This window comes from Talpa occidentalis, unplaced genomic scaffold (genome assembly GCF_014898055.3).
Source record: "Talpa occidentalis isolate TD23 unplaced genomic scaffold, MPIMG_talOcc4v2.1 talOcc4.11, whole genome shotgun sequence".
Lineage (NCBI taxonomy): Eukaryota > Metazoa > Chordata > Mammalia > Eulipotyphla > Talpidae > Talpa > Talpa occidentalis.
In genome coordinates, this window is record NW_023601104.1 from 24,136,172 (window position 1) to 24,156,985 (window position 20,814).

General features: G+C 41.0%; 1 protein-coding gene across 1 annotated transcript in view; it reads left to right on the plus strand.

Moving 5' to 3' along the window:
• The window catches only part of MYZAP (myocardial zonula adherens protein), a 97,600-nt gene extending 84,814 nt beyond the window's left edge, over window positions 1-12,786 (plus strand). Inside the window, exons 12-13 of the mRNA XM_037502566.2 lie at window positions 1,896-1,996; window positions 11,853-12,786. Coding sequence (XP_037358463.1) covers window positions 1,896-1,996; window positions 11,853-11,949 — 198 coding nt within the window. The 3' untranslated portion in view covers window positions 11,950-12,786. The remainder of the gene's footprint in view (window positions 1-1,895; window positions 1,997-11,852) is intronic.
• The last annotated feature ends 8,028 nt before the right edge of the window (window positions 12,787-20,814 follow it).

A 20,814-nucleotide genomic window follows, 5' to 3' on the forward strand; every position in this document is an offset into this window, starting at 1 on the left:
GTGGTCAAGCTTCATTCTTTTGCATGTAGCGGCCCAGTTTTCCCAGCACCATTTATTGAACAAACTTTCTTTGCTCCAATGCATAGTCTTTGCTCCTTTGTCAAAGATTAGTTGACCATAAATCTGTGGGTTTATTTCTGGATTTTCTATTCGATTCCATTGGTCTGTGTGTCTGTTCTTGTTCCAATACCATGCAGTTTTGATTATTATGGCTTTGTAGTATAGTTTGAAGTCTGGGAGTGTGATGCCTCCATTCCCTTCTTTTTTTTTTCAGGAGAGCTTTGGCTATTCGGGGTTTTTGTGATTCCATATGAATTTCATCAATAATTGTTCTATTTCTTTGAAGAATGCCATTGAGATTTTGATTGGAATAGCATTGAATCTGTATATTGCTTTTGGTAGGATGGCCATTTTAATAATGTTTATTCTTCCAATCCATGTGCAGGGGATGTTCTAAGACTCTCTTTGTGTGTGAGTGAGTGAATGTTGCTGTAGTCCTGGCAGTAAGCCAGCATCAGTCTCCCATACTGAGCATCAGGTTAGAGTGGGAACCCATAGCTCTGCCATGACTTGTCAGCTGTTAAGGACTCTGGAGCGCTTTCTCTTCCTTTCCACCATGTCCCATTCATCAGAAGAGATCCATAGACCTATACGTCCTGCAGAATATGAGTTTGTCCTGGAGCTGCTACTTTGCTCCTTGGTATCTCCCATTCAGAGCAAGAGTTACTGAGCTGTAACCCATATTCTTCCTTTCAAAACAAATAAACTTCTGTTCCCATAGACAACTCTCATGTGTTATCTAGTATCTTAGAATACTGTCTTAGCTGCAGCTCCAACTTAAAAGACAAATGCTTTAATTTTTTTGAGTTAGACAAATAATGTGCTCCTTATAAAAGCAATTATACATTTATTTATTCAATAGATATTATCTTATATCTCCTACATGATTTGCTTCAAAGGTACAGCCAGGAAGATAGATAGGGTCATTCCATCATAAAACTTCAGTCAAGCATTACAAAAAAAATAAATAAACTAGAAGAAAATTTTAAAAAAACATCCAAATCTCAGTACATGGAGATAACCGCCATTAACCTCTGTCTGAAATTTTTGTGTGTTTTTGTCCTTTAGAGTCCAGGCACCATCACTTCATCTATTTTTCATTCCAATATCCTCAACTCTCTTGCACCTTTGTCCTTCATTTCCCCCATGGGGCAAATTTCCAATTCCTGAGCATCATAATCATCAATCTATGTAATGTTTGGCTCTGGGCTGAAAAAAAAAAACTATTTAGAATGCTAATTTTAATCCCAAGGAGCTTGTTTTACTTTATATGTTTAAGATTCTGAATTTTCCACACCTATGAAATACTAATTATTAAGTTATAGAGGTATTTCTCACTAAATTAAGTTAACAGACTTACTCATTTTATAGTTTAATGAGGGAGTATTAAAAGTTGAGCTGTACCTTATTTATAATTGAAAAAAAGTGATAAATATGTAAATACCCATCAATAAGGGACTAGTTAAATAAATAACGTACATCCATTCAATGGAATGTTATGAACACATTAAAATAGTTTGTTGACATAAAAAAACTAATAAATGTGGGAAGGTATTCACAACAAATTGTTCAGTGGAAAAAGCAGATTGTAGTATAGGTTAAGAAATTCTGCTTATTTTTTATGTAAGATTCGAAACATGTATTTACATCCATAGAAAGCTCTCTCTATGGATTCAACCCATGATTTTTTTTTAATTCCTACTGTGCAAGAGATGCTTGATAAACACATTGTGATTGTTGTCCATGGCACTGGGGAAAATCAGATAAATTATACTATGCATATTTATGGGAGAACATATTTGCTTTCTTAAAATTATTTTTCCCCTCATCTCTAGAATAATGAACTGCAGAGCAGGTTGGACTACTTAACAGAAACCCAGCCCAAGACTGAAGTGGAAACCAGAGAGATTGGAGTAGGCTGTGATCTTCTACCCAGGTATTTGGAATTTCCTGTTTTTCTGACTCAAATCCCCCCCTGACTTAAGAAAATGCTTTACTGGGCTATTATTATAAGAAGTGCATTCTTTCCATCAGAAGTATTTCTGCAAAGATAAGTGGTGATTGTGATGGAGACTGGTTTCTGTGGGAGCAAGGACATTTTGTAGGGCAGGGGAATAGCAAAGGAGAAATGCAGGGAAGTCACTTCAGAGAATGGCCTTATCATTGAGTGCCTACTCCGTCATCTCCTCTTTGTTTTCCTGTTCTTTCTTCTCTTCTTTCTTTCTTTCCTTCCTCCTTCCCTCCCTCTCTCTCTCCCTCTTTGCCACCATTCCTTCCACAAACATCTGTTGACTCCCTCTCTTGTGCCAGACAGTTTTGATATGGAGAAGAATGAGATCAGGTTCCTTCCCCAGAGCATAGTCAGGAAGATAGTTATATATGTAGGCAGAAATTTACTTATTTATTTTTTAAATATTAAGTGTTTTTATTTTTTAAATTTTTAAAAAATATTTATTTATTTATGCATACAAGAGCTAGGGTATAGGCCAGAGATGCGGGGTGGTTGGGGGGGCGGTGAGAGAATTCACCAGAGAGAGAGTGGGGAACACAACAGGCAGACTAACCAAAGTACACTGCTGAGGGGAGCAGCGGGCGAGTCAGGAGAGGTCTGCTGTGCCAGGTGGGTTGCTCCTTGGCTGGCCGGGAATCAAACTCATGCTGCAGTGGCTGCGGATAGCTTCATAGGTTGCATCTTAACCCTTGAGCCACCAGGGAGGCCCTGTAGGCAGACATTTATAATAGATGAGAGGTACCTGCAAGGTCCTTTAGTAATACAAAGCAGGGAGAGTCCAAATCTGGAGCAAAGTTCCATCTGTTTCCTAATACCACAACAAAGTATTTTCCAGCACTAGATCAGATTCATGAATCGGTGATCCACTTTAGTCATGAGCTGATATACAATAGCTATTGCCTGGTTTCTGTAGCTGCATTTCTGAGCTAGAGGACTGACCCATTTGTTGTTAAGCTGCTGCTCCACATGCCCATGGCTGGCCTCTCCCCAGTAAGATTAGAGCCTATCATCTAGTAACCTATCTTTGATAACTAGCCTACCACCTCTGGGTGCTCCAAAGGACATAAAAAATTTGTAACAAAGACACTGATGGCATGTGGTTTGTGATTTAGGTAATTGGAGTTACAAGGTGCCTTGTGTACTGAGTGTAGGAGGGTGTATTCTTGTGTAATCAGGGACATTTGTATGTGAAGTGGTAGACATTAATAGGCCCGAAAAATGTAGAAGCCTAGTTAAATGGTGACATTAGGTGGGAAACCGGCTATACCTCCCCAGGCCGGGCAGCAGAGCACCCGGTTCTCACCTTCCTTGATGGCAGCAGGCTGCCTTCAGGTCAGGCTGGACTCCATTTGCTGGAGCTTCAGTTTCCCATCGGTGAAGTCAGGGGTTTGACAAAGTGACTTCTCTGCTTTCACCACCTCTGTTGTTTTAGAACAAGGCCTCATCTCCCTACCTATTTTTATTCATTACTGATGTCTCTGTTTGAACTCATAAAATAAGCCACTTACCCTTCTCAAAGTATTTACCAAAGGCAGCACTAAGCTCATTCTTTGACAGTGCATTGCTTGTTTTCTGACAAAAACAAGGCAATTTTATCATACTGATGTAATTAAAAGAAAGTATTGTCTAAAAGGAAAGGAAAAAGGGGAAGGATTATATAAGTAGATGGTAGGTGTCATCAGTGTGGGGTACAAACTACATGATAAATAGATAGCCAAAAAGAATGATTGCTCATGTCCAGCAACTCCTTTTCAAATATAAATAGTTTGGCCATTCTCTTCTTTTTCATTTTTCAAGAACCAAGTGACTTAGTCCACTCTAATTGCCCACATAATAAATCTTGTTTGGCTAAGACGGATACAAAACTATGTCTGAAACCAATAAATTGTTTGTTTTCTAATTCCCACATTTTGGCTTGAAATAAGCTTTTCAATTTGTATGCTGAAGGATAGCCTGAAGCAAATTTTTATGGCTAAGTTATGAAACCACAAAGCGGTTTTCATAATGGAAGTGCTGACAGACCCTTAACTTATGGCCTCGGTGAACTTGGAAGCCACTTCAGTATCTAAAAGCAGCTTTTCCATAAATGTAGCATTTGGTTTCCCCCAGGATCCATCTTAGCACTTTAACTACCTAGGTCAATCAGCAGAGGAAATGAAAACTACATATCCGCATTTCCGAAAAGGCAGAATAATATTTCATTCTTTTCCTCACAAATATTTATTAAGAGCCTACTATGTGAAAGGTGCCATGCCACTCAAGATAGTGAGGCACATGGGATGTTTAGAGATCGTCCAGGGCAGTGATTTTACACCTGTGCTTGCTCTGAGCTCTGGCTCCTGGAGAGGCCTCGTGATGTCTCAGGAGCTTGACAAGGAGCTGGACTCTGGGAACCCTCTTTCCCCAAAAACAGCTTGACAAGCTTAGCTTTTAGTGTGTTTTACATGTTGAATTCCAGGAAAATTTTTATTTGAATAAGCAGTTCTATGATCAAAAGTAAATTCAAATCCCTCGCATTTAATCCTCATGTCCGATAGATATCAAAATTGGTGCCCAGAGAGGTCAAGTGATTCACTGGAAGCCACACAGTCAGCATTTATTAGAACCAGGCCTTCTGAGTCCTGGTGTGGTACATTTGTAGTTTTAAAATACTCGATAAGTAGGGCCTCCCTGGTGGTGCAAGGGCTTAAGACACAACCTATGAAGCTATCTGCAGCCTCTGCAACACAAGTTGGATCCCCGACCAGGGAGCTACCCACATGGCGCAGCAGACCTCTCCTGACTTGCCCGCTGCCCCCTTCAGCAGTGTATTTCAATCAATCTGCCTGTTCTGTTCCCCATTCTGTCTCTGGTGAATCCTCTCACCTCCCCTGCTCCACACACACATCTCTGGCCTATACCCCAGTTCTTGTATGCATAAATAAATATATCTTTTAAAAAAATACTCAAGGGCCTCCCTGGTGGCGCAGTGGTTGAGCGCTGGGTTGCGAAGCTGCCCGTAGCCTCTGCAGCGCCAGTTTGATCCCCGGCCACTGGGTGAGGGTCCCTCATGGAGCGCAGACATCTCCTGCCGCCCACTGCTCCCCTCAGCAGTGTACTTCATCAGTCTGCCTGCTCTGCTCTCCTCTCTGACCCTGGTGAATTCTCTTGCCCTCCCACGCTTCTGACTGTACCCAGTGTTTGTATAAATAAATAAATAAATAAGTAAGTAAGTAAGTAAATAAATAAATAAATAAATAAATCTTTAAAAAAAAAACTCAGTAAGTAGAGAGTTTCTAAATTGTGTTGTGTATGTTCTTTAACAAAACACGTAGTTCTTACATGGACTTCAAACTTGAATCTAACTAATAAAATATTGCATGGTGTTTTCCAGTATATTTTATAAATAGGCTCCTCCAGAATGTTTTGATCAAGAGTAGTATTGAATTAAGCCTCATTTATGCAGAGGGGTTTTGTTCTTACTTCCTTTTCTCCCGCAATGTGGGAGCAGTGTGGTCCAGGGGAAGCCCCAGCCCCACTCCTTGCTGGCGTCCTGAGGCCTCTTCAGTGGGATGGGAAGGGGAGAAGCTGCTGGCTGCACACAGGCTTGGGCAAGTTACTTATTTCTCTTAATTCTGAGTTATTTCATCTGTAAGATGGAAATAGGACAATGACATATCTCATAGCATTGTTAAGAGGATTAAATAAAGCTTTAATTTGGTAACTAGTCCAGAGTTAAACAATACATGATAGCCATTATTACTGTTAACTAAATGAAAACTCTGACTTCACATGTATGACACTCTCAAATACAGGTGAATTTGGTGTACTGAGACAATTTCATTAACTGAATAGTTACTGGTCATTATTAGTGGTTTAGTAAATGGATTGCTAACTTAGTCATGGGTGCACTCTATGCATTGAGCTCTTTGATTAAACTGTCACAGGTTTGAGACCCTCTAGATACCGTGTGAAATGCTGAAAAGCCTTGTGATTTATGGTACATCAGAATGGTCCCAGTGTTCTAGGCACTGGGCATGAAGTCTCACAAAGTAGCACAGCCCCGATGACTCATTTCTCCTTGTACCTGCAATTATGTGCTTTGCTACTGCTAACTTCATTTACCTTATAATTAGAGCTGCTCTAATTATTATTATGATGCTGAAAAATATTCAGTGTATTTTTGTGTATGCTGAAAAAATTTGAAGCCAACTTTTCTTTTACTTATAGCACCATTAAGCCCTTGTTATTATTTACCACCCAATCTGCCCCACATCTCCCCTGTCCCTGCCAACACTTTCCTCCTAGGAAAGCCTAGGAGGCTCCTGTCCCCCAGTCTGACACTTACTTAATGCTTAGTAAATATTTGTTGGCTGAAATGAAAGATACTCACCAAGTGGGGATTTAGGCAGCTGATCTATATTATAATATGATTTATTTATTTAGAAAAGGGCTTGAAAAAAGCATTTCTTGCTTATGTGTTACTTCTTTCTGTTTATCATCTTTGTCCTCACTAGAATATATAAGTTCTATCTGGGCAGGTATTTTCACCCATTTCATTAACTGCAGTTTTCCTAGTCTTACTTAGAATAGTCTTGCATACAGGTAATCAATGTCTGTCGCATTTGCTGTCCTTCTGAAGCAGCAGAATGTCTGCTTCCTGGAGGACTTTTCTGGTTCTCTCTCTAATTCCCTGGCCTGCCCTCCATCTCTTTTATTAGTCCTCTTTTTCCACCAAGATCCCCATTGTGGAAACTCCTCAGGGTTCTTCTTGGGCATAGTAATTTCTGCAAAGATGGCATCCAGTCTCCTAGCTTCTCCTCTAGCCGCCCCTGTGACTGAGCCATCAGTAGTCCAACTTCTCTCTTGAATACAAGTCTTCCTTCTAAGGTTGCTGCTGTGCATTTCCTGCTGGTGTACACTTGATCTTCATTCACACCCACTCTATCCATAACTGAGAGCATCTTTCTTTTTTTTTTTTTTGTCAAAGTCATTTCCTGTTAGTAGTGGTAAAGAACACTGACTCAGAATTAGAACTGGCTTTTGGTCCTGGATCTGCCTCCTGTTACAGCTATAGCTTTGGACACATTTTCAACCTCAATGAGTCCCAATTTCCTCGCCTAGAACAGGAATATTTGATATAAATCCCTCAGAAGCTTGCTTTGAGTCTTTGAAGGAAACTAAAAAGTTTTAAGAACAGGTATTCTGATTGATAATTGAATGAAATACAGGCATAAATTGTCCAGTTGCAATAACCACATGTTCCTATTTCTGATAACATTGCCACTGTTGGGCCTCCCTGGTGGCTCAGGCCATTGAGCGCAGTGCTGTGAAGCTGTCCACAGCCTCTGCAGCGTGGGTGCAATCCTGACAGGCTGGGGAGATACCACATGGCGCGGTAGACCTCTCCTGTCTCGTCCACTGCTACCCTCAGCAGTGTATTTTGGTCAGTCTGCCTGTTCTATTCCCCACTCTGTCTCTAGTGAATCCTCTCACCCTCCCGCGCCTCTGGCCTATACCCCAGTTCTTGTATGTATAAATAAATCTTTTTTAAAAAATTGCCACTGTTTCCCCAGCTTCCCAAGCTCAGTATACTGTAGTCACCTCTGAATCATGAACTGTTAAGCTCCTAGACTCACTCACTCATGCAGGGCTGTCTTTGCTTCATGACTTGCTGTATATACGCCCCTTCCCAATGCTACCAGCTGCTTGATTCTGGTGTTTTAACTGTGTCTAATCTGCATAGCACCATTTCTCTGCCTCCACTTTCTCCTCAAATTCTTCCCCTCTTCCATCTAATCTCCATCTCAAAATGAATTGCCGCAAAGCGAGGATCTCATCATTGGGCACTGATTTCAAGGTCTTTTAAGCTCCTCTTTTTTAAAAATAAAAGACTAAGGAATTTTATTTGAAAGGTTTGATATTAGTTAATTAAAACCACTGAGCACAATCTTAGGCCATCTAGCCTTCATTCACAGAGAATTGTGAAAAACAAAAAGCCAAAAGAAAACAGACTGCTCTTTCTCTTGCTCTTAGTGAAACCTGGTTTCCAGAAAAGTCATAAATTATATCATAATAGGTATGATTTAATGAAAAATATTCCCTGTGGTCCTAAGTGCCTGGCACATAGTAAGCACTTTAAAATGCCTACATTTTCATATTTCTGTTGTGGAGACCAGAGCACAAAATAACTTTTTGTCAAAGCTGCCTTTGCTGATTCTGCTATTTTCCCCCCTAGGGGAACAGCCCCTTTATGGATTAATAAAAGGTTAACAATAGCCTTAACGTGGTAGAGAAAATGGTTGAACTTCAATTCTGGGTTGACATTCTTCATGTTCTTGAAATCTTGTTATTTCCTAGTGATCAACTAAATAAAATACCTCAATTCTTTTTGAAAGATTGGGATATGAGATCCTTTTTTTTTTTTGAAACTCAGAAGGCCTACCTTTATAAACATTTCTGACTTTATGGCCTTTTAGCATATTATCACCAGATACCATTTCTGCTATGTGGGATTTTCATAGTAGTTGGCACAAATTGCCATCTGGCTTCTACTCCACTCCACTGCCAGATTCTGTGGCTTCTTTTCTGTGACAGGTGACACTGACCACTTGTTCATCGAAATCCCTCTCCCTCGAAATCCCTTGTCCCTTGGTTTCCTTTGTCATTCATATGTGGGGTGACAGCTCTGTGCCTGGCTTTTTATGAACTGCTGGGGTCATGAAGATGAGTAAGATGTGGTTGCATCCTTCAAGAAATTAGAACTAGCAAGAATGTGTACAAGTACATTGGGCACAATGAGATAGTTGCTTCCAGTGGTGTGACAGTCATTTCCAAGGTGGGTATGGTGACAAGGTGAAAGGGACATGTTGAGTCTCTTGGGAAAGATGTGTGGAGTTTAAAATTACCCCCAAGCTTCTAAAATCCCTGTTAAAAAACTGTCTGCATGTGACACTTCAGTTGAAAATCCTTGTGGAATAATGGAAGTTATCACTCATGGGAAAGTTTAGCAAACTGAACCTGTGGCAGCAGAAAATTGAGCAGCACTGCTCTAAGAAACTGAGCACATAAAGAAAGGAATGGTCATTTCTACCACTGTGGGGGTGGGGGAGGGGGAGGCGTCAGGGACCTTGTCATACAGGTGATGTTTCTTTTGAGTCTTGAAATATTGGCAGCAATCCAGCAGCTCGATTTGATTGGGGAAACATTCAAGGCATGGAGAATAGCAAGAGAATGGCTAAGACGTGGAAGTAGTGTGGGAAATCCAGAGAACTGTGTGTTGCTTAGCAAGGCCAGACAGGAGATATAACAGGAAATGGTGGATGACCTATAAACCATGCAGGGAAGGTTGGATTTCATCCAGGGTGCAATGAGGAGACTTTGAGAAATATTAAGAATTTTTGGGAAATATCTTTGAAAACAGAATGGATAGTGGATTCAGGGAGAGAGAAGACTGCCAACACTGAAAGCAGTATTCAAAGATAAATTATGAAAATCTGAACTAGGCCAGTGATGGAAGGAATAGAGGAGACAGAGGACAAAATAGTCGTTAAGAAGGTGGGAAGTTAGACAGAATGGAGTTGACTCATATGTTATATATGCAAATGGTCACTGCATTAGTCAAGATGAGGAGGGTAGCTGCCTTAACAATCCATAGATCTCAGTTGCTTAGTGCAATTAAGATTGATTTCTCTTGCTAGAGTTCAGGCCAGATTGGGCTTCATTCTTCAGAGTCATTTGGGACTTGACTGCTTCACTGTATCCTCTGTGTGAAAGGAAAGAGAGAGACCACAGAGGACTGTCTTGAAGGTTTTTCTACTCTAACTCTGGAAATAATATATATCATTTCTGCTCAATTAGTTACATGCCCCACCTAATTGCAGGGGAATTGGGAAAAGTAGTTAGTTGAATTATGTATCCAGATAAGGATGTGGAATATCCCTCCACTTTAGTCACCAAATCCTGCTAAATCTGCCTTCCAAATAGCTCTCTCGCCTTTCCTGAAACTTCACCTCCTTTGCTACTGTAAGAACTCAAGTTCCCATGCTCTCACTCACCAACTAAATACCAAAAATCTCCCAACCTTCTATTTCTAGACTGATGCTTCTGCTGTCAACCCTTAACAGTGCCACAAGAATCTTGCTAGAATAAAAATATGGGCAAATCATGCTTGCCCTTAAGAACCTTTAGGAGCTCCGTGTTCTTCTTTGAACTTCATAGCAGTGCATACAGGACCCTTTTCCTGGCAGGTCTTCTGCAGCTTTCCATTATGAACTCTTTAGTCCAACTGTAGAGATTGTGTCTCTTTTCAATACCCATAGCCTTTGCATTCACCCTTCTTTGCCCTTTTGCCTAGCATTCCCATAACCTCCTTGCCCGCCTGAAGAATGCCTTGGGTTCTTCAAGAGCCACCTTCCCATTGGAAATTTCCAGATGCCCTTCTGCTATGCTAACTTGTTCTGCCTTCTGCTTGCTCATAGTATGTTCATTCTTATATTGTCAGGGTCCTCACAAGAAGAGAAAATGGAAGAGACTTAAATGAAGGGACTATTTACAAGGGTTTGGCAGTTTTAAAGGGAGTAAACATGCGACTATGGTGCATTCTGGAGCTAGCAACAGTGGAAGCATTACCAGCCTGGAGCAGCAGAGGGAGAGCTGTAACTATGGCCTTGGCTGGGGAATGTAGCCTGCAGGCGTGCTAGGAGGGAAATGTCCTGACCCTTCTGTCTTTTATTTTCTTATTCATTGCCACCATCTCCCAAATGATCAGAACCAATTGGAAGCCAAAGGGTGAGGGACCCCCACTGGTGCTGACTGTTGGTTCAACTGCCCAGGGCACAGAGTGAAGTGGAGAAGGGAGGGAGTACATCTGCAGGGGCAAGTGGAGACTATCCCGCACAGTTCTTCATGTCTCTGTCCTAGTAGTCACCAAATCATCTGCAGTTCACTTATGTGCATATCTTTCTCACCAAATTTGAGTTTCTTTTTTTTAAAAAAATATTTATTTATGTATGCATACAAGAACTAGGGTACAGACCAGAGGTGTGTGTATGGGGGTGGGGGGAGGCCGTGAGAGGATTCACCAGAGACAGGGTGGAGAGCAGAACAGATGGACTGACTGAAATACACTGCTGAGGGGAGCAGCGGGAGAGACAGGAGAGGTCTGCTGTGCCAAGTGGGTAGCTCCCTGGCTGGGGATCAACCTCAGGCTGCATGTCTGTGGATAGCTTCATAGTGCTGTGTCTTAACCCCTTGTGCCACCAGGAAGGCCCCAAATTTGAATTTCTTGAATGCATATCTTCTCTTTTCTGAATCATTGCTGGCTGGCACTGACCCAGCCTTTAAAAAATACTGAAAATAGGGCCTCCCCAGTGGCGCAGCATTGAGCGCTGGGTTGTGAAGCTGCCTGCGGCCTCTGCAGGGCCGGTTCAATCCCCGGCTGCTCCCCAGCTGCTGGAGGAGGGTCCCACATGGCTCCCCGACCTCTCCTGCCACCCGCTGCTCCCCTCAGCAGTGTACTTTGGTCCTTCTGCCTGCTCTGCTCCCCGCTCTGGCTCTGGTGAATTCTCTCGCCCTCCCGCGCTTCTGACTGTACCCAGTGCTTGTATAAATAAATAAAATAAATCTTTAAAAAAATATTGAAAATAATGGTCTCTTTTGTAACAATTAAATAAAATATTAAACTGTGTGATTATAGTCTATTTTTAAATGTGTAAAAACCATTTCTTAGCATTATTTTACCACACAAACAGGATAAAGAGCTTTTCTTCCCCTTCCTGACCTGCCTTTTCTCATTTTTCAGTCAAACAGATAGGGCTCGTGAAGTCGCTGTGCCTTCCAGAAACTACACTCCATACACAAGAGTTCTGGAATTAACCATGAAGAAGACTGTGACTTAGGCACTCAGAGATGTGCTCTTTGCACAGAGAGATGAAAGCCCTGGAATCTGGTAGGTTAACATCTGGAAAGGAAAAGCAAAGACTGTTGCTTCATCATCTGCACAGTTTCAGCCAGAATGGAAATTGCTGAGGTCTGAATCCATTTCTAAAACATGAAGGCAAGTGGAGGCAGAGGGGGAGGGTCAGATGGAGAAGTCTACAAGGTTATATTTCAAACCCCCAACCAGCGTGCTCTGCTGTACTGGGCCATCTTTACCTTTCCATGTAGATGCTGCCATCCTATCAGAAGAACTCCTTCACATTTTATCTTCTGTTTTACTAGACTTTGAATGGAAGGAAAAGGGGCATTCATTTAAAATTTCATGTTATTCACACCGGGATCATTTGTTACAGCATGAAGATTTTGTTTACCCATAAAAGTATTAGAGGCTATGTTTCCGTGGGACAGAGATATCTGTCCACTGGAGCTTGGGCACCTGGGGAAACTTGAGCCTGGGGGGAGGATCCCCTCATGCAGGTGTGTCTCCTCATGGTGCCGCAGATTCATGCAGGGTTTGGGGAGCCAGGCACCCTTCATTCTGACGTGTTAATCCCTGGGTTTAATTTGTGCCTTATGCCTTTATTGGGCCAGCTGAAATCACTGTATTTTATTCCACCTGTGATATTTTTCTTTCTCACTTTAACTGAAAGAGAATTTTGTATGTTGTGGAAATTTAATCATTTAATGTTTTCAATATTGATGGGTGTTTTTGCTAAATGAATGGGTAATGTGTTCATGCATGCTCTACTTTGATATTATAACCTATGTCACATGTTTAATAAATGCCATATATTTTGTTCTACTGATGTCTCTGTTTCATCCATGACTATGTGGAACCATGTAGAAGGAGTAAAGAGAGCAGAATTGGGCCCTGGAGTGAGTGTCCAAGTCAGGGCACAGTAATCTTTCAATTGGTACAGTCCAGAGAAATATTTATAAACTGTAAGATAAGATGTATATGTGTGTGAAGGAGGTAGGGGTGGAGGTGGAGAGAGAGAGAATTTTTAACTCTGAAATTTATCTAGTTAACCCCCCTTCTGGAAAGAATGAGGCATATTCATGGTTATAAAGTACAAAAATAGCTTTTACTTAAAAAAATCACTGTCCTGGGCCTCTCTGGTGGCACAGGGGTTAAAGACAGCGCTATCGAGCTATCGCCACCCACTGCAGCATGAGTTTGATTCCCTGCATACCAGGGAGCAACCAACATGGCGCAGCAGACCTCTCCTGCCTCCCCCGCTGCTCCTCTCAGCAGTATATTTTGGTCTATCTGCCTGTTCTGCTCCCTACTCGGCCTCTGGTGTATCCTCTCACCCATCGCATCTCTGGCCTATACCCCAGTTCTTGTGTGCGTAAATAAATAAATCTTTAAAAAAAAAATCACCCTCCCTTGTGCCCAAACCCTCTACTCCTTACACGCCCAATTCGAAAAGAAAAAAAAAAAAAAAAGTCCAAGAAAGATAGTGTAAAAAAGGAAAATGCTTATTTTGAAAATTCATATTTAAATGGTTGTGGAACCTGGGGCAAGTTGTCAAAATTATTTGAATATCAACTTTATCTTCTAAAACCTTGTAGTAATCATACCTGCTGGAAAGGCTGTTGAGAGTGCCACATGAGGTATGTGATACAGTGGGCCTGGCTTGTGCTGGACATGGTGGGGGGGTGGCAGTGTGCGGTGGCTGCTATCATGCTGTAGGCTTGTTTTAAGGCTCTGTTGACCTCTGGGGTGTTCTTTTGAGAAACTTTGCTGGGGGGAAAAGCTGTGGCACAAAGAATGGCGGTTTTAAGGAGACCAAGCAAAAACACTTCTGAATTCCCTCCTTTCTCTTTTTCTTAAAACAAGAAAAGAAAAGGGAAACAAATAATAATTTTAAATTTAAGCAATTCTAGAGCTTATTTTATTAAAGTTCCTTTATATTTTGAACTGTCTGGGACCTTTGTATTCTTATTTATTTTTGGCCATTTGTAATTTTAAATATATATTCAACATGTGGAGAACTATTCAGAAAGACTATTAAAGTGATTTCCTAAGGTGGTGTAGACTGAAACTATAAAAAGAACAAAACAAAACAGATAAGCCTTTTTGATCCTTGGTCAAAATTAACTCTAGTGACCTCCAACCCACCACTGGAAAAAGTTACACTTTTCAGCCTCCTCATAAGTATAGAATTGGGGGAATGAGTTCTAATATTACATATTAGATTCATCTCACAAATTAAAAACAGCAGTGTATGTAAAGTTTTTTTAATAAAAAAAAACAACATCCGATAGTAACGCCTCAACATTTTCATACCAGTCCTTCTAGAGTTTAAGACACACACACACACCCCATTTATTTTGTATTGTTTTTAAAACAAATATAACCCTATATGGTTTTAGAGAATGTGGCTCTAGAATCTGTCTGAGCTTAGTCATCAGTATGCACCTTGGGCAGGTCACAGAACCTCTTTGAATCCCTGCAAAATGAACAGTGATAGCTCTTTCCTAACTCAAACAATTGGTGTGAAGATCGAATGAATTAATACCCATGATGTTCTTAGAATAGTGCTTGGCACAAAGCAAGCACTTAATAAATGCTACCTATTATTATGTGCTGTTGTAGCCAGTCTTCATTTAGTATGATTGTTCTTTATACACACACACACACACACATTTTTATACCATTGTTTCTTATAGTTAATTGGATTCCATTTTATTGATGTATTACCTTACTCACCAATCACATCATACTGGAATTTTGAAGACTGTCTTTATTCTTTTTTGAGGAATACTCTGTTGAACTATCTTGTACACGCCTCTTTGTACATTTGCCTAATTATTTTTTCAGGATAAATTCCTGGGAACTTCAGCAATTCCTAAAGGAGGAATTGCTGTACAAAAGCATGCATGTTTCAATCCTTGGTACCTATGTCCATTTTGTTCTGTGGAAATCTGAATCCATTGAAATGCTCACCAACAGGATGAAAATGTGTTTTCCTCATCTCCCTGCCAACACTCGGAAGGAGAAATGAAGTATGTAAAGTTGCCTAGGCAGACCAGTCCTCTAACCAGGCATTGAAAAAAGTTTTTTCAGGATATTGCCTTTGGATACCTGAGCTCAGGGGCTGTGCAGGTGTGAGCTGCAGGACTATAGGCATTCCCAGGGCCCAAAGAATGCCTGGGCAGCAAATAGGAAACCGGAATGGGGCTCAGAAGGAGCAGGTGTCCCCTAGCATCCTGGTGTCAGACTGAGCAGGTGCCCAGTGAGCGAGAAGCGAGAGCCAACCATGGTGACAGAAAAAACTCAGCCCTTGTGCCTGACATGGGGTTTGAATCTAGGTGGGACTTGCCTCGAGTTCAGATTTCAGAGCTAGCCAAGGAACTTTGGGAAGTTCTTGAAGTTGAGCAACATAGTTCCCCACTAGAGGACACACTGACCAAGGCTGAGCTGGTCCAAGTATTTCCCTTAGACACCCACTTTCTTCCCAGTGGGTGCCATCTGCCTTATCCAGAAACTAACTCCAGGGTGGTCCCCAGAGCAGGGGTTGTGGTGGAGGGTGTGACAGAAAGGGCAGAATTCCTTCCTGTCCTGGCACAGGCCATATCTGCCCAAGGTGCTCTTCCGGACATCCAGTCTCAGTGGATAGCTGGATTCAACAAGTGCATAACAGGGACTGTGGAGCCACTACGTGCACCTCAAGACCCTCCTCTTCTTCAAAATTGTTCCTAGTAAGTCTGTCACCTCCTCACCTTTGCTATCTCTGAATCCCTAGGGTACTTATCTTTGGCCCTCTCTTTTCAATTCTTACATCCAATTACTGGTCTTCATATCCATTTTCTGTCTCTCCAATGATGTATATATGTTCCTAGGGGGGTAGTTTCCCATAAAGGAGGGGAGCCTTTTAGTAAATATGAAGAAGTCTATAAATGAAAAGTATTCTAGAAAGAGCCTTGGTTGAGAGAGTAAAAGAGACTAGGTTACTAAGCTGGACACAGTTTACATGCACTGAGTCATTGTAATAGTTGTCCACAGAGGATGTAATACCACCATTTTGTAGAGAAGGAAATTGAAACTCAAAAAGGGATGAAAATTGCCTGAAACTGGGGCCTCCCTTGTGGTGTGACAGATTAAGCACAGTACTATGAAGCAATCTGCGGCCTCTGCGGCACAAGTTTGATCCCCGGCCGGCCAGAGTGATACCCACATGGTGCAGCAGACCTCTCCTGTCTCTCCCGCTGCTCCCCTCAGCAGTGTATTTCAGTCAGTCTGCCTGTTCTGTTCCCCATCTGTCTCTGGTGAATCCTCTCATCCACCACACCTCTGGCCTGTACCCCAGTTCTTATATGCTTAAATAAATTAATCTTTTAAAAAATTGCCTGAAACTACCCAGGCCTGACTGATTTCAGAACATGGGTGGGATGCAAGAGCACAGGTCTGCCACCGAATACGAATACTACCCTGGTCAGCCCAGTGCCCCGGTAAGCAGCTCTGCCTAGGAAGTTAGTGCAATGGAATTGTATCCCTCACAAAAGCTTGTTGTGCAGATCATGTGAAACAGCATGTAAATATTTCCCAGCACTGCACCAAGATATACAAATAATTGGTTAACTGCCATCATTACCATAAATGTTGCACAGTGAACATTTGTAAACCCAAGAATTTCCTCTTACTAGTCACATATTAGAGACCTGAAGGATACTAGTGAATGGGGTTGTACAGAAGAAAAGTAGGGCAGGAAAAAAAGGTAACTGGATAAACAGAAGATTAAATAAATTGCAGTCTCCTTTTCCTTATATACAAATGTGAAAATAACCGATTTGACTTTGTCAGGGGAGGAAACGCCCAAAAGGAAGGATGGAAATGCACTTCTAGAAAGAGAGACTAAAGGCAAAGAGACCAAAGGAAGACTGCTACTAATTTGGGGGTTAATTTATTAGGCAGGAATAGATTACTAATATGTGGTGTGAAGTATAAATCAAGGGGTTTTTTTGGCACATGCATATTCGATTGTTCTAACACAATTTGTTGAAAAGACTACCCATTTTCCACTGAGTCATTGTGGAAAATCAATTGTTCATATAGGCAAAGCTGGGGCCTTCCTGGTGGTGCAAGAGGTTAAGACGCAGCACTATGAAGCTATCTGCAGTCACTGCAGCACAAGTTTGATCCCAGGCCAGGGAGGTGACCCACATGGAGCTGCAGACCTCTCCTGCTCACCCACTGCTCCCCTTAGCAGTGTATTTCAGTCAGTCTGCCCGTTCTGTTCCCCACTCTGTCTCTGGTGACTCCTCTCACCCCACCCCTCACCTCCGGCCTGTACCCCAGTTCTTGTATGCATAAATAAATAAATCTTAAAAAAATATATATAGGCATAGCTTTCTTTCCTCACTATTTTGTTACATGGCTCTAGTTGCTGATCTTGACACCCCTACCATGTTGATTTAATTGTAGTTTTATCATTAGGTCTTGAAGTCAGGAATTTTGCTCTTCCTTTAACAAGTAGTGTTGGCTATTCTAGGTCCTTTGTGTTTCCATATGAATTTCACAGTCTGTCTCTACACAGAACTGTCAGGACTTTTACTGGAATTGCACTGAATAGACAAGCAAAGAGGACATCAAAACCTCTTGTGAGTGTTCGTTCAGCTGGGAGCTAGAGGATGGCGTGACTGGTAATGCCAGGTCAGCTCCTGAATGTCAGGGGCTGCTTCTCTATTGAGGCGGGAAATCCTAATAAAAACATCCATAATTAATTTTGATAAAGTTCGGTATAATCTGAATTCTGGACAAAGTATTATAAGAAATACTAATTTGTGCCTAAGGGCCATAAAACTGATGTAATTTGAATGCAATAAAATATAAGTAAATGGCAAACAGTTCTTGGGGGCTTTCTCTTAATTTTTCAACACATACTTTAGAGTTTTAACATACAGCATTTACAGCATTCACCTTCCTGAAGTAGGGGTGGGAGGGGGGGTTTGAGAAATAATTAGTAGGCAATTTTTTGGCCCTGGGACTTTTCTTGTAAATGTTTTCTTTGGCAGTCATGCTCTTGAGAACAGGAAGTTACTCTCTTGTTACAAATTTAAGACTTTTCTGAGCCAAATAACAGAAAGCTGGATTAATTCTGAAATGAAGGGGGGAAAAACAACTCTAGGCCCTTGTTGGAGATTAATGGCATCTTACAAATATTTTAATTCTCCCCTTCCCTCTTAACTTGCCACCTCCTAAACAAAACACATTCAGCCTGAAAACACTTAACTGGTCACTTTGTAGCCCAACCCTGAAATAAAATAGCTTTATGGTACCCACAAATTTATTTAAGCATTTTGGGGGACTGGAAGGAAGGAAATTGGGGTTGTCTCAAGTTAACCTTTTTCTGTTTCAAAATCCCCAATATGGAATTTAAAATAGAAAATGTAGTTGTAAAGATGCTATTTTTTCCACAGTGTTCATAAGGATTCATCATTTTCTTTGACCTTTTAAATTGGCTTTTCTTATAGATAAGCATGCTATATTAAGTTTTGTCAACAATGCCTACATATTTGGGATGCTTACAAGCAATACATTAGGAATTGTTCAAAATAGCTGCATTATGTGCTTTGACTCCAGCGCTTATTATTCTGATGATAAAACAAGGAAACTGGTTTTCCCCCAGAAAAGGCATAGTCCTTTGGAATTAAAATTCACTTTTTACATGTGATGCTTGTAGGGGGAAAAAAAAAAACCCTGTAATTTCAATACAATTGATATTCTATGAACTATCTGAGATTCCTTTGTGGAGATTCTTAAATGATTGAAAGCCTAAGCAAAACTTTGAGATATATTGATAAAGGACAGTTTGCTATAACAAGTACATATCTTCTACTAGTGATGTAGAAGTTTCCATGATATTAATATCCTCTCAGAAGAGAAAGAACTGGGCTACATTTTTCATTTACTCTTTTTTATTTTAAAGGTTTATTTGTTTATACAAGAACTGGGGTACAAGTCAGAGATGTGGGAGGGTGAGAGGATTCACCAGAGACAGAATGGGGAACAGAACAGGCAGAATGACCGAAATGCACTGCTGAGGGGAGCAGTGGGCAAGACAAGAGAGGTCTGCCGCACCATGTGGGTATCTCTCCAGCTGGCTGGGTCAAACCCACACTACAGAGGCTGCAGACAGCTTAACAGCTCTTCTCTTAACCACCTGTGCCACCAGGGAGGCCCATTTTTCATTTACTCTTAACACACACTCAAACTCAAATGCCATGTTGCTTGGGAAGTTTGCATAAAGGTTGCAAGGGTCTAGGGTAGGATAATGGGCGTGAATGGCTGGGGGCGTGGTGGGGGGGGATGCCCATCTTAAAGCCACTCAAATTTATCATTTTGAAAAACTTTGTGCTGACAAATCTATCTGTAGATTGGATGTGGCTAACCCCCACAATCCACAAACCCTTATTTACATTACCTAATAGTTTTCTTCCTGTGCATTAAAAATAAAATATTCCTTCAAACAATCTTCTCCTTCAGTCTGCCAAAAGTGATGTTATTTCCACATCATTCATTAAAGTTTGCTTGTCTTCTGCTATTTTGACAACTTCAGGATTCTTTAACCTTATAAACAATCTTAAATTACTCAGAGCTGTCATCCACTAGATATAAAATTAAATTAAGTCCAAGAACTCTAGGTGATGGGAAACATTATCCAGTCCCACAAGATATGGGCAACTATGGGAGGACAGAAACGGCTGATAAAACCTGAAACTTCATCAATGTTGGGTGAGTATTTATTTAAAGGGAGCTACCTGCTTCCTGGTTTACTGCATACCAAATATTTCTTTTCAACATTTATGAGCTTAAATAGATGCAGATGTTGCGAAAGAATGTATTATAACATTAATCATCCTAAAATCATATAATTTAAGCATTGAAAGGCATCTTGGCATTTGCTGGGTTCAATAACCTCATTTTTTGCAGGAGGAAACTGAGGCCCAGAAGAGTTGATTGACTGGTCATAGTTAGTGGTAAGAGAACACTCACTCCGAGATGACATAGATGGGGATTAACAAATTTCCCCACCATTCTCTGAATTGGATCACCTTGATTGTCCTCATTCTAAGCCTATTTTCTCCTCCCGAGTTTTGGAGAGAAGAAAATCAAGGACTTTTCCCCCATTAACTCTCCCAGCTTTTGGGAGAGTTTTGAGTGTCCTTTGCTCCTCCCCTTCTAATCTGCTTTGCTAAAGCTTTTCAGAGCTGTGTTCTTTTTCATGTAAGACGAAATTGAAGGTGACCTTGTGACTCAATTCTGGTCACATCTGGTGAGAGGAGAAGGGTGGTCAGTTTTCCCTAATCCATCCTGCTGTTGAACTGACCTAATTCTTTATTTCATGGCTTCTAAAGTACATAAAACTGCAAAGAGTGAGACATTAGGAGTGCTGACACTGTTGAAGAGATCTGGTTCTTCTTTCTCTCCACTAAAGGGACAACTCCCTCCCTCAGTGAAACTTGAAAAGAGATTATGAAATTTTACCTTTTAGTGACTGCACATTACCTCTCTTACTTTCCTTTTCTGTTCTCTGACAAATATCTGTGCAAACCGTCTTATCTTAAGCACAAAAGAAGTAGAAACATATTTATCTGAACATATTTGATTCATGAAATAATTTTTCTAGCCATACTTGTGATACACACAATATACTGGATGTCTTATGAAAAATCTTAGACAAGATTCATTTAAGTATAGAAGACATGTATTCCATGCCCTCCAGAATGGAATATAAACCAATTCTATTGGTTTTGTCTTCCTTTTTACCTGCCCTAAATATTTTCCAAATATTGGAGAGAGGGTCCCCTGGAATTTC